The 11,957-nt window shown below is 61.9% G+C and overlaps 3 protein-coding genes across 3 annotated transcripts; all 3 read left to right on the top strand.

Annotated features, from left to right (window-relative positions):
• Positions 1-1,777: 1,777 nt before the first annotated feature.
• BESB_076980 (uncharacterized protein) lies at positions 1,778-3,583 on the top strand (the record flags this gene model as incomplete). The annotated part of the gene is made up of 2 exons (XM_029366059.1): positions 1,778-1,899; positions 2,398-3,583. The coding sequence occupies 2 exons, from the start codon at positions 1,778-1,780 to the stop codon at positions 3,581-3,583; spliced, it is 1,308 nt and encodes a 435-aa protein (XP_029217490.1).
• A 112-nt stretch (positions 3,584-3,695) lies between these two features.
• BESB_076970 (uncharacterized protein) lies at positions 3,696-5,086 on the top strand (the record flags this gene model as incomplete). The annotated part of the gene is made up of 3 exons (XM_029366058.1): positions 3,696-3,905; positions 4,051-4,162; positions 5,022-5,086. 3 exons carry the CDS (start codon positions 3,696-3,698, stop codon positions 5,084-5,086), a joined length of 387 nt encoding a protein of 128 aa, XP_029217489.1.
• A 3,394-nt stretch (positions 5,087-8,480) lies between these two features.
• On the top strand, positions 8,481-10,154 carry BESB_076960 (uncharacterized protein; the record flags this gene model as incomplete). Its single annotated transcript, XM_029366057.1, has 1 exon — positions 8,481-10,154. One exon carries the CDS (start codon positions 8,481-8,483, stop codon positions 10,152-10,154), a length of 1,674 nt encoding a protein of 557 aa, XP_029217488.1.
• Positions 10,155-11,957: the final 1,803 nt, after the last annotated feature.

Raw genomic sequence — 11,957 nt, 5'->3', positions numbered from 1 at the left:
GGCGCGAGGCTTGCGTCATGCATATCGTGAGACCAACTTTTTCCTCACGTCGATGGTCACCAAGTAATTTGTCAGCAGCAGCGATACAAGTCGTCCTCTCTGTTTTCCCTTTTGGGCGCCTCAGCTGGAGCAGGCGCGGCTGCTCTTTCTGAATTTCTGAACAGTTCCACTTTCCACGAAAATCCGAGGCTGAGGCCAAAACCCGCTCGAGGCGCAGCAACCGGTGTACCCGTATGTGTGGGTTTCCTCATAGTTGGCGTGGAAGGAGTCGGAGACGGAGGATATGTCAGCGCCCATTTGCGCAGGCGTTTGCGCTCGAGTAGTATTCGCTGTGCGCTCGTACCTGATGAGGGGCTGCACAGGCCGCCCTCTGTCCAGCGTCATCGGAAGACAAGCACTCAAACCTCGCTTACGACAGGCCACGAACTGCAGTCGCCATCCTTCAGTAGGGAGCGTGGGTTCCGAGTTTGTAGAGGCCCGGCTCGCTCTATTGTGTGCGCGCTGCGAGACAGGCAGGGGAAAGCAGGCAGGCAAGCGCGTGCGAAACGCATAACTCTTGCCTTCCTAGACCCCGAGGCAGCCTGGAAAGCGGCGTGAAAGACACACATGGACGCCGTTAGCATCCCGCAGCAGCAAGGCCTGAGAACGCAGGGTGCGTCCAAGCCCACCAGGCTGCCGCGGGGAAATTCGACGCATGCATTTGTGTTGGGGAACTGCGCTCGTCTATGCCTCTTGGTGCCCGTGGATCTCTGAGATCCTAGTTCGTTCTAGTCTGTATGTACTCGCGCCCAACAGTGTAATCTCCGGCACACTGGAGCGCCCTCCACTCTTCTTCGGGAGTTTAGGTATGTGGACTGAGCTACAACTGGAGCGGTAGTTTCATCGACGACGTACGCTGACCACTCAGAGCCATATTCAGCAACACATTTGCCCTCTCTACCCGTGGAATGGAAAAGCACTTGGATACTTGAAGCAGGAATACAGGCCATGGTGGTGTTCCCTGTTGTATTGTGGGCTTCCGGAGCCTGATGCGCCTTCGTGTCATCCGTACACGTGAGTCCACGCGGCGCCCTGGAACAGATACTTGTACTCTCAGGGAGGAGGAGGTGACTTAGGAGCGCATTAAGACCGGCGCTTTCGTTTCTCCGCCTCGACTGCAGGCCGTGGAAAGACAGCGTTGCAGATCCGGTCGCAGTCGCGGCGCTCGTGAGTGCGTTCGTTGGACGAGCTGCGGGATCGAAAAGAGCGAATTTCGTGCCGAGTTCGGGGCCGAACCTCGTCCAACTGAGCTGTCACGAGGGACAGGCCGGCAGAAGCCGAGCTGGCGAGCCACGCGCGTCTACATCTGACCCGCGAAGCAAAGTATGCTTTTGTGCGAGCGATACTGCCTCCCGTCCGCGCGACGCTGCACAGAGCACCTCTCCTCCTTGCGCCATCGTGGTGCGCGCTTGCTCCTGCGTGTTCCCTCTCCCTTTTGGGGGAGCCCAAAGTCGAGTCTAGGCTGCGCGCATTCGCCACCTATCTCACCGAAAGGAGACAGAGAGGCGTGCAAGCTCTGGTTTTTCCCCGCGGAGCATCAAAGAGCGGATTCGTTCGGGTGCTCCCCGCGCCGAGGGGACGCCGCGCCCGGCACAGACAAATCTCTCCCCGGTTTTCAGCTTTACGGCTCGACTCGCTGGTCTGCAGGGTGTGTCGTTCCCTGTCGATTTTCATTTCTGGCGTCCGTAGAGTTTCTGCTGCAAAGGCCGACAGGGGCGAGCGTCCGCCCTCGGGTCAGATGCGAAGGCCGTGGGAGAATTCCGGGCTCGATGCGGCGCTGGACCCCGCTGCGGGTGTCGCCGTCGCCGCTGGAGAGCTGTGCGTTTTCCTGCAGGGCGGTCACTGCCCCCCTGCTGCACGGTACACCTTTTTCGATGTCCTGCAGATTCCTCAGCTGGTTCCCGGTCGTGAGTTCGTGATACAGACCTCCTCACCGATTGAAAGCAAGCGTTGGAATGTGTCATCCTAACTGCGAAAAAGGCGCTTTACGAAGCGAACGAATGGCGAACGAAGGCGCAGCGTGGCGGCCCCCGTCGAGAGAGAGACTCCGGGTCGCGTGATCCTGCGCGGCAGGTCTCCACCGCAGCATCTCTGTCGGGTTTCCACTCTGCAACGCAGTCACACGTGGAATGCCCTCCTTCAACGTCTTTCCGGCGATATTTTCGCGATACACCTGAGAGGGAACAGAAGGATGGGAGCGACACTTTTCCAACTGCGGGCACTCCACTTTTCGTGGCCGCCCGCGGGGCAGGCGTCCCAACGTGCAGAGCAGGCGGGGTGAAGTCTCGCGGAAACAAGTATTTCTGAGTGCAGTCCAGAGCTTTTTCGACTTCAACAGTCGGCGGTGGCCTTTTTCAGAGGTGTGGAGCGCACCCAGCGCGCTGGCTTCCCTCGACGCTCCGCGCAAGAGAACTATGTCGTCGCCGAGGGTCGCCACGTGACGACGCATCCATTCTGCATCGGGTACCGGCCGATCCAACGCCTTCTTTTCCCGCTTCTGGGCAGAGTGCAGCGTCCCGCACCTTGCAGTTCTGTCTCCGGAGCGGTGTGTGTATTTTTTTCTGACAACATGCCGCAGCCTGCGCAGGTGGCGGCGCGCGCACCGCGAGCGCGGAGCTGTGGTGTCGTCGCGGTAGCTGCGCGCAGCCTCTCCTCTTCAGATCCTGATCGCTCTTCTTCTCCTTCTCCCTCTTCTTCTGCTTTCGCTCCACACAGCGTCTCGCGAGGCGTCCGGCGGTCGAGCTTTCTTCCGCTGCCCTTGTCAGTGAGCGCGCTTCCACTCCTCTGCGTGCTTCTCCTCAGCTCGGAGCTGCCGCCGAGCAAGCCCATCCTCCCGTGGACGCCCGCGTGCGCGTCGCTAGAGCAGACGGAGCCCTCGACGACTCTCTTTTGGCCTGACTTCCCAGAGCAAGGCCTCGGCCCCACAACTGTGCCGTGGAAACTGACGCAGAATGGCGCTTCTCCGGGAGAACACCGCGAAAGCCCCGTGCGGCGGCGAGTCGTGGGGGCCGTGTACGGGGCGGTTAGCCCTCGTCCCAGACGCGCCGCACGCGGCGGAGACGGGGAGACAGCCCAGGCGACGCAGCGCGACGCGCACGTCCAGCAGCTGCCTCGACCGGCCGCCGGCGATCGCGCCGCTCTCGAGATGGGCTTCGCGGAGCGCTCCAGGAGTCTGTACCGGCGCCGCGAGAGAGCCCAGAGCGGGGGGGACCGCCCCGAGGGCGTTCAGCGGCTCGAGGAAGCGAAGGCGACGACCCGCAGCCACGCAGCCGCGGGTCGGAAGCGGCAACTGCGGCGAAACGTGTTGATTGCTTTGTCTGGGCTCGTGGCGTTGGGGGCGGTGGTCGCAGGGGCCCTCTTGAATGTCGTCGCGCCCGAGCTCAGGGAGGAGGAGGAGGACGCGGAAATCGATGGCGCTGCGTCTTCCTTCAGCTTGGCCGGGGTCTCGACCCAAGGGCTCCGCACGCACGGTGTGTTAAGCGACATCGTGCTGCGTGAAGACGCCCCCCTCGGCTTCTCTGGCATGCGCCATCGAACGCTGTGAATGTGTGCCCCGGCGGCGCATTCCTCGTCTTGGATTTGTCCGCAGGTTTCGCTGCGGCTTTCTCTCTCTTCAGTTCCGAGCGCGAAATCTCCGCGGGGTCGCTGATCACCAAATGTGTGCTGCCCTCGTAAGTTTCATACCGCGCTCCACATCTCGGGGCTCGGAACGCGTCGCCGCCGTCCTCAGCAGCACGGTACAGGCGAGCGCTGCGCAGCGGCGCCAGCACTTTGGCGCAGTGCCCCAGCTGCAGGAGCAGGAGTTGCGCACCGTTTCCAGACTGCGCTTCACAGGCGCGCTCGGCGAGCAGCCCAAAGATCGCCAAGTGCGCCTGTGCTGAGGTCTTGATGTGCCCCCGAGTCCCCGCTTCCAGCTGCGTGTGGGTGCGTGTGCGGCGCCTCGTCGCTCCAGAAATGCAGCAGGTCGAGACCCTTTCAACCTGTGGAGACCGTCTCGTCTGCTCTCCCTAGGCTGGCGGCTCTGGCAGCAGAGATTTTCTGCAGGGCCCCGAGCCCGGCTACACCAGCAGGCGGCTGTCAGGCGTCGGGGCCGACCAACGCCCACGCGCGAAAGCTCACTGTTGTAAGCGGCAGACCAGACGCCTGTGGGGACGGAGTCTCGCCGAGACGGAGAGAGGGACACGACAGGAGGAGGAGGCCAGAAGACGGTGCGGCCGCGTTGGCGCCCAAGCCCAGCCGGCTCAGGAGCTGACGCCCGAGAGAGGGAGGGGCGCGCAGGCGCCATGGCGCGTGTGCCCACAACGACTTGGAGAGAGTGGAAGAGAGGAGAGCCGAATCTCCCTGTCGAAGGAAAGGCCCGATTCAGCGCTTCGGCGGCGAGTCGACAAGAGTTGATTGTAAACCCTATACGGCAGGAATGGCGGATGCAGGGCCTTCGGGAGCCGGGTGCGCGGAGAGACGGGGCTTTTGCGCCGATCGACTTTGTTCTCTTTGGAGACAAAGTCGAGAAAAACCACAGGAGGACAAGGTTTCGTGTGTAAATCGAACGTGGCAACACAGGTTTCGAAGCGAGAGAGAAGGTAGCGGCGGCGATTGGGGAAGAGGGGGGGGAAGGCTGAAGGCCTTCCCCCCCTCTTCCCCAATCTGGGTGGTCGATCATGGAAGGGACAGAGTTTGAATAACCTGCGCACGACTCATCTGGGACAGTGTGCCCTACGGAATGAGGTTGCTGCCCGCGGCAAAGCGGGTCGCTCGCGCAATTTGGGACTCCGTGAAGCGCGTCTGACCCGCCAGAGCTCTAGGCGTGGGGGGGATTCGACACGGGGGCCAGAAGGCGTGTGTCTGCTGCGCCTTGTGGTGGAAGGGGTGCCGGCGCGGCGTGGATGGCGTGGTAGCGGACAAGGCAGCACGACGGGTTTTTTACCGCGCAAGTTACGGTGTGTGTGCATGTGGCGAGTATGACGCTGTGGTCGTTTGAACAGGGTTCGCTGTCTGGGATCAGCGTGGACTTCTGGAAACTGAAAAGCCGCGTGGGCCGAAAGATTAGCAAGGCTGACCGAGACTGACGATCTGAAGAACGAGAGCGTGTGTGAGACGTCTGTGCGCCACTGCTGAAGCCCAGCATGTGGCTCGGTAAATCACTTCGCCAGCGTCCTCCCCACCGGGAGGAGGCGTTCAGCCCTCGTGTTGAGCCGGTCGCGGCCGGCTGCAGTCTTGCGGCCCAGGTCCCGCTACATGCTCAAATGAGAAGCAACAATGCCGCTTTTTTTGAGGATTGTACCACGACATTTGGCGCTGCTTAGGTCCAGCAGCGAAGGAAGGGGACGAGGGTGAGGGGGGGGACGGGCGTCCCCTCTTTTTCTCGCCCTCGCGACGCACCCAGGTTTTTCGAGTAGCTCACGCTCCATTCCTGCACTTTCTCGGATCAGATCGCAGCGTGCAGATCGTCTCAGCAGGCGCCACCGCGGGGGCGGGGGGGGTCCTGCGTCGCATGTGCGCCAGCCCGCTTTCAGGCACACGCACGCCAACCCGAGTCACACTGGGCGCAGCCGTCACGACCGCCATCTTCTTTTATGGTAGCCTAGCCTCCACAGCCTCACGTTTGCAGTGTGCCTACGCGCTTCGAGTTAGAAAACCGTGTACAGCGTCTCCAGCTGATTTGGGTTCTGCTTTTCCTGACTCACGAGCTCGCCAACCTACTCTGCGCTCAGTTCACCGCATTCGTAGTCATTAGTATAGAGAGTTGTCGGGCAAGGCTATCGTAAATATCAAATTATACTACCTCATGAAGGTGACCAGTAGAAATACCTGCTCGGAAAAAAGGGACAAGTGAGAAAACGAGCGACACGCCCCTGCGCGTGCCTCGGTGCTGAAGCTGCTGCACCCTCCCACAGGTAGCTTTAGAAAGACATAAAAATGCCCCTTTCGGCAGTTCCCTCGAGAGCTGGGCGCCCGTTCTTGCTTCAGGGGCGTGCTCAGCATCAGGGGAAGGCGCACTGCTGCACGCAGGGAACAGTGAGTGTTGCGGACAGCGGCAGGATTTAGAAAGTCACAGCGTCTAGGGCGATGCCCAGCCGCTCCTTCCCGCCGCTGTTTTGCGCCTCCATCCTCCTCTGTCGCTCCTCTCAACTCCCGGCGCGCGCCCCGTCTTCAGCCCTGGGCCCCTCCCACAGGTTGACCCTGTGGTTTTCGCAGTCTGCCGACTTTCGTCAGCTGCGGAGAAGCACGGATTTCTACTAAATGGGCGAATGCAGAGAGACTCTTGGACATGCGGTCGACTGCCTAACGTGGGCGGCGCAGTGCACGCCTCTCAAGCTGTCCTTCACCAGACTGTTGACTCCGCTCTTTGCTGCACTATGCCTCACTAACTACGCAGTTTGGCCTGGGGTTGACGCCTTTTCTCAGTTGTCTTCGTGATGAGATCCAGACCGCCGTCTAGCGCCGCATGCTTGTCTCTCTCCCTAGTGTCAGCTTCTATATTTGCCCAAACACGGCGCGTGTGAAGAATCGTTCTTCTGCCCCTGCGCCAGGATTCGCCGCAGGTATTTCTCTGTGTCCTACGCTGCAGCAGCTCCGCCCGCTACGCTTCAACCCGAGAGAAAGAAGACAGACGTTTGACAAATGAGGCAAACGCCGTGTGCGCACAGAGCTCTGTCACCGCTTGTGGTTTTTGAGAAGCACACGCGAATATATCCGTTCTTGCGACTTGCATGAACTTGTCATCTCATCATGGCTTCCGCCACGTCGCGCCTCTCCAGGGGCTGACGAGGCCGGGTAAGCCGATACTTAACGCGAAAAAAGGCGGCTGAGGGAATGTAGAAATGAAACTTCAAGAGAGAAGGACGAGAAACTCAGCTGGCTTTCCCCCTGCAGTTCGGAAACGGGTAGCCACGTCTCACTTGACCTCGCGAGCCTGTGCGTCTGTCTCCCACGTTGAAATCTAGCGCGAAGGGCGCCGAAGACATGCTCGCAACTTTCTGGCTGCCAGAGAGACACGCGGCAAGGATGCCATCAGTGCAGGACGCGGCGTGGCTTCCTCGCCCGTTCACCTGAGGCTGTCTGGCAAGCCTTCACTCGGTTCATTTTTCCTGCAAACGGCTTCAACGACATTTCTTTGCAGCCTTCTCTCCTCTCGGGGTATCAGCCGCCAGGCTCTGGCTGAAAAGGCAAACCGAGCAACAGGACAAGAAGCGGCTTTCTCGTGCCCCGTGCCACGACAGCCTCCACCTCCGTTCTTATGTGTGAATTTTTCGGCTCGCGTCGCAGCTGCCGCTCTCGCGTGTCTTCTCGGTTTTCGATTGCGGTCTCTACTTCTCCCTTTTTGCCCCTTCGCTCTCGCGCGTTTCGCTGGCGAGACTCGTTTTCTCCGCTGTTGATTTGTCTCGCGCTTTTCGGCGTACTCTGCGAACGATGCGCGCGACGACGGCGCTTCAGTCAACACGCCTTTCTTTCCTCTCGCTGTCTTCGTTCCCGCCTGCACCGAGTTTCCCACAACGGTGCCTCACAAACAGGGGTAGCAAACGCCAGTTCGTAACTTGCCTAGTCGGCTAACTGTTTCCTGCCTCCCGCCCACGCGTCAAGCGCCCGCTAACAAGCTGTGCGACATGCGAGGCTGGACACACTTCTGCGAAGGGCTGCGATTCTTCACCTCTCCGTAGGAGAAAGAGATATCACCCCCTCCCCCCCCCACGAGGCGTTTTTCGGTTTCCCCGGGTAGCTTGTGTGTCTCTCTTCTTGCTTCGAAGTCCCCATCTCCCCCGCTGACTCAAAAGAGGCGCCCGCCTCGCTCCGCGCTTTTTCTCGGTGTGCCGAGACACTCTGGCGGCTGCCGTCAGTGGCGGGAATTCCTCTCCAATGGCCTGAACGTTTTTCTCTCCCCCAATCTGTAGCCTGTCTTCTGCCCTAACGCACTCCAGCGTCCTCCGCTGCGCCGCAGGTGTCTTCCCCGCCTCGCGCCTCGCCCGCCGCCAAGCTGGCAACGCCTCGAGGCGCCTCGGCGGCAGCCGCTGAGTGTGTCAAGCGCGGGGCGAGCACCTCGCGGGGGTTTGAGTGACTGCGGCCTTTTCAGTCTCCTTTTCATTTCCTGGGGCCCCGTCTTGACCGCCTCAGCACCTCAACACCTCGCCGCAGCTAGTCAGCGGCTTCGCCCTCCTGGCCTTTCAGATTCTTGTGCGTGTCTGCGGGGTCGGTGTCGCCTCCGTAGACGACTGTGACTTGCGGCGCCTCCAACCCTCCGTTTGGGCAGTGCGCGAGGCCTTTCTCTCCGTGGGAGGCGCGGTGCCGCCATCTGTCTCTGCCGGCTGCGACTCCTCAGGCTCTCTCGCTCGCCTGCAGCCGCGCGCAAAGACAGGCGAGAAGCCGCGAGAGGCAGTCTCTGTTTCTCTTCGCGACGCAAGGGCCTGCGGGGCCCACAGGGTTTCTCGCCTTTTGAGGCTGCCGCCATGGCGTCGCCGGCGCTTCCACAGTCCCCGTCGAGCCGAGGGGCGTTGCGGTACGCCGTCGCGCCGCCCCGCCTTGTGGACGACCCCGAGCTCTCATCTCTGTCGCCTTTCCATCACTCAAGAAGAGGCGCCTGGCCGAGTTCGCCATCGTACATTTCCTCGTCTCCTCTCGCCTCTCGACATCCCGCGACGGCGTTCTCCCCCACTTCGCGCTCGTGCTCCTCTGCCGCGTCCTCGCCGTCTTCCTCCTCTTTGTCCTCCGCTCTGCATGTGTCTTCTGCGGCGCCTCCTGCCCCGGACGCCCGCTATCCGCCTTCTTTGTCGCCGTCGTTTTCTTCTTCTGTCTCGTCCGCTCCTCCCTTTTCGTCTTCGTTGTCTGCCTCCTCTTCGTCACCTGTTGTGGCTTCTTCGTCGTCGACTTGCGCCTCGTCGTCGTCGCCTCCTTCTTCCGCGGCAGTCGCTGCCCCCGCCGCCTCCTCGGCGCGCGTCTCCTCTTTCTCTTCGCCTTCGGTCTCCCCGTCGCCTTCCGCCGCGGCTTCTCTCTCAGCTTCTCCCTCGCTTTCGGCCTCGTCGTCGCTGCTGGCGTCGTCGCTGTCCTCTCCCTCTTCGTCGTTCTTTCCCTCGTCTTTCTCGTCGCCCTCCTCGCTGGTGTCGCGAGCGGGGCGGCTTTCGCGCGGCGGCGCGCCGGCGGAGCTCGGCGTGCACATGCTTCTCGCGGGCGACTCGCCAAGCGACAGCAGCACCGCGGACGAGAGCGACGTGGCCTCGACAGCGCCGTCAGTCTCGCTCTTGTTTCAGCACTCTACTGTCTCGCCGTCCTCCGTCTCCTCTTCGCGCCGTTTCCCTTCTGACTCGCTCTTCCCCTCGTCGCCCCGCACCGCCTCGAGCCCCCCAGCCACCGGGCGGCAGTCTGTCGAAGGCCCGCCGCTCGCGGGCTCGCTGGAGCCCGAAGCCGAGCGGAGCGACCGCGAGAAGAAGCGCAAGGAAGACGACAAACCGACGCGCGAAGAGAAGCGCGGGCGGCGAAGAGAAGCGACGGCGCGCAGGACCCGCGCGAGTTCTTCGTCCTTCGCGCCGCTCTCAGCTTCTCTGCGCACGCACGTCCCTGCGCAGACGCCGGGGGGACCAAGCCGTCGCGAGAGAAGCGCAGAGCACGCAGGCGACGGAGAGGCCGCCGCGGCCGCCGCGGCGCGACTTCCGCGTCCCTCCGCCGCGTCTCCGCCTGCAGTCCCGCCGTTCCTCCACGAGCGGGCAGACACGGAAGATGACGTGGGAGACTACGCGGAGTCCAGAGAGACTCTCACCTGCGGCCGCCCTCGCGCGCGAAGCCACTTCTCCTCGTCTTCTTCGCCCTGCCGCTCGCCGCCCGCTCCCTCCTCTCCGCCGCTGGCGTCGCCTGCGAGTGCGGGCGGGCTAGCAGAGGCCCGCTGCCTGCGAGTCCGCAGGCGCAGGGGAAGCAGACGAGTGGCACGAAGCGGCGAGAGGAGAGGCCGCGATGACAGCGAGCGCGCCGGCGCTCTTCAGCTGTCTGTCTCGCCTACGCGCGAGGGGACCCGCACGCGCTCAGGAACAGAAGACGGCGCCCGCTCTCGCGCGTCTCCCTCCCGCAGTCCTCCGCGGAATGAAGCGCAGGCGCCGGCGGAGAGGCGCGACGCAGGGACTCGAGAAGGCTGAGGCGACGGCAGTGACGAGGGAGGCTGATGGTAGACGAGCGCGACGATCGACTAGCTGAGAAAGAAGGTGCGCGCGAAGACAGAGGGAGAGGCGGGGGGACGCGGCGTGCAAAAGATCGATGAGGTCGAGAGGCGCAGCAGAGCAGAGAAACGCAGCTTACCAGCCCGCGACGGCGGGTAATCTTTTGATCTTGAGGGGATTGCACACTCGCCCTTTCTTGACTCGGGTGCGTGCCTTTTCTTTCGGCTTTTCGGCCGTGTGAGCTCGAGGAGGCGTCGAGAGAATGCCTGCAAGTTGACTGGGGAGAACTCTCGCGGGGCGAGCGGATGCCTCTTTTGCGCGTCGAGCCAGGCGGTTCGAGTGATAACGTCGACCCATATCCAACGGCAGCAGAGAGGAGCCGACTTGAGAGTGAGACAGAAACAGGATAGGGAGAGAAAGGAGGCCGAGGCAGAAACGCAGAAAGCCGCGGCTAACGCAGAGAGACATGTTGAAGGCATGTGGCTCTACGAACCGGAAAACTGAGGAGGAAAACAGAGGAGGAGGAGGTGCAGGGAGAAAAAACAAAGCAGGGATCTTGAGACGCTGTTTCTTGATTTGCAGAAGGCAGCGCGCCGCAAGGCAGGGAGCGGCGGGTCGTTTTTTTAGCTGGAAAGCGAGCTTTTCTTCCGTAGAAACTTTCCATCTCCCCGTGCGCCTTAGTGTTTGTGCGGTATCCAACGCAATGAACTTCTTTGCATAGACGTGACACACAACGGCAGGCACCCGAAAGCCCGCCGGTCGCGTGCTGTCTGTTGGCTGTGCTAATACGTATCAAAACAGTGTATGTCTGCGCGGAGATTGCGAAAGGCAACAGCGCTCGCGCTCAGAGACTCCGCTTTTTTTTGGCACACGGGTTTGAAGGCAGGGCGACAGTCAGGAGCGTAGGTGCCAGATAGCGAAACTGGGCGGGGGCGGGGAGGAGAGGGGAGGCGAGGGGGTGGGGTTTGTATGGATCTCACGGTGCGGCGCAGTGAGGAAGCTCGGCATTTTCGTCGCGATTCCGCGACGTGGGAGAGAGTGGAGAGGCGACGGAGGCGGCTGTGGTCTGCCTGTCTGCATAGGAGTCGCCCCGAGAAGAGGGCGACGATTATGAACGGCCTTCCTGCGCGCCGAGCACTGTGGGAGGGTTCCTTGAACCCTTCGCTTCCCGAGGAGACGACGGCGCCTGCGCGGAGCGGGGCGAGAGATAGAGGCGGAGAGACAGGGAGGAGGGACGCGCGCCTCAAGAGATTCAGTCGCAAATGCGGCGCTCTCTCTGAAGACGGCTGAGCCTGGAAGTGGAAGCCAACCGGCACTCGGGAGAGGGATCGCGCATGGACTGCGCCTGAGAAAGAGACAAAAAGGCGCAAGGAGCCAGCCAGGCTGCGGAAACCGAAGGGTCCGATACACAAGACACGCGACGCCAGTGTGCGGTTTTTGCTAGGAAAACTTTTTTCTGTGGGAGGCGTAACGCGCGCGCGGAGGCACCGCGAAGGCGGTTCAGAGAAAGGCCGCCTCCTTCATCGCCGCAGTTTTGTGGCGGCTGCGTGATTTTTTCGACTTAGTCGCGAAGCGGAACTTTTTTCAATTCTCAGCACACGCGCACACTGGGCTACGCTTTGCCGCGGGCACCCGTCGCTTCCGGCTATCGAGATCTGGGGCGAGGTGTGCCTGGCTGGTTTCACCGAGGGCCTCCACGCAAACGCACGCTAGCTGCAACACGCTGGCCCTGCGGGCTGTTTATTTACCTTTTGCATTTATTAGTTCCGCTATGTCTCTCTC

This window comes from Besnoitia besnoiti, chromosome VII, assembly GCF_002563875.1.
Source record: "Besnoitia besnoiti strain Bb-Ger1 chromosome VII, whole genome shotgun sequence".
Classification (NCBI taxonomy): domain Eukaryota; phylum Apicomplexa; class Conoidasida; order Eucoccidiorida; family Sarcocystidae; genus Besnoitia; species Besnoitia besnoiti.
The sequence above is the reverse complement of the archived record's forward strand: the minus strand, read 5'-3'. Positions and strand labels throughout refer to the sequence as shown.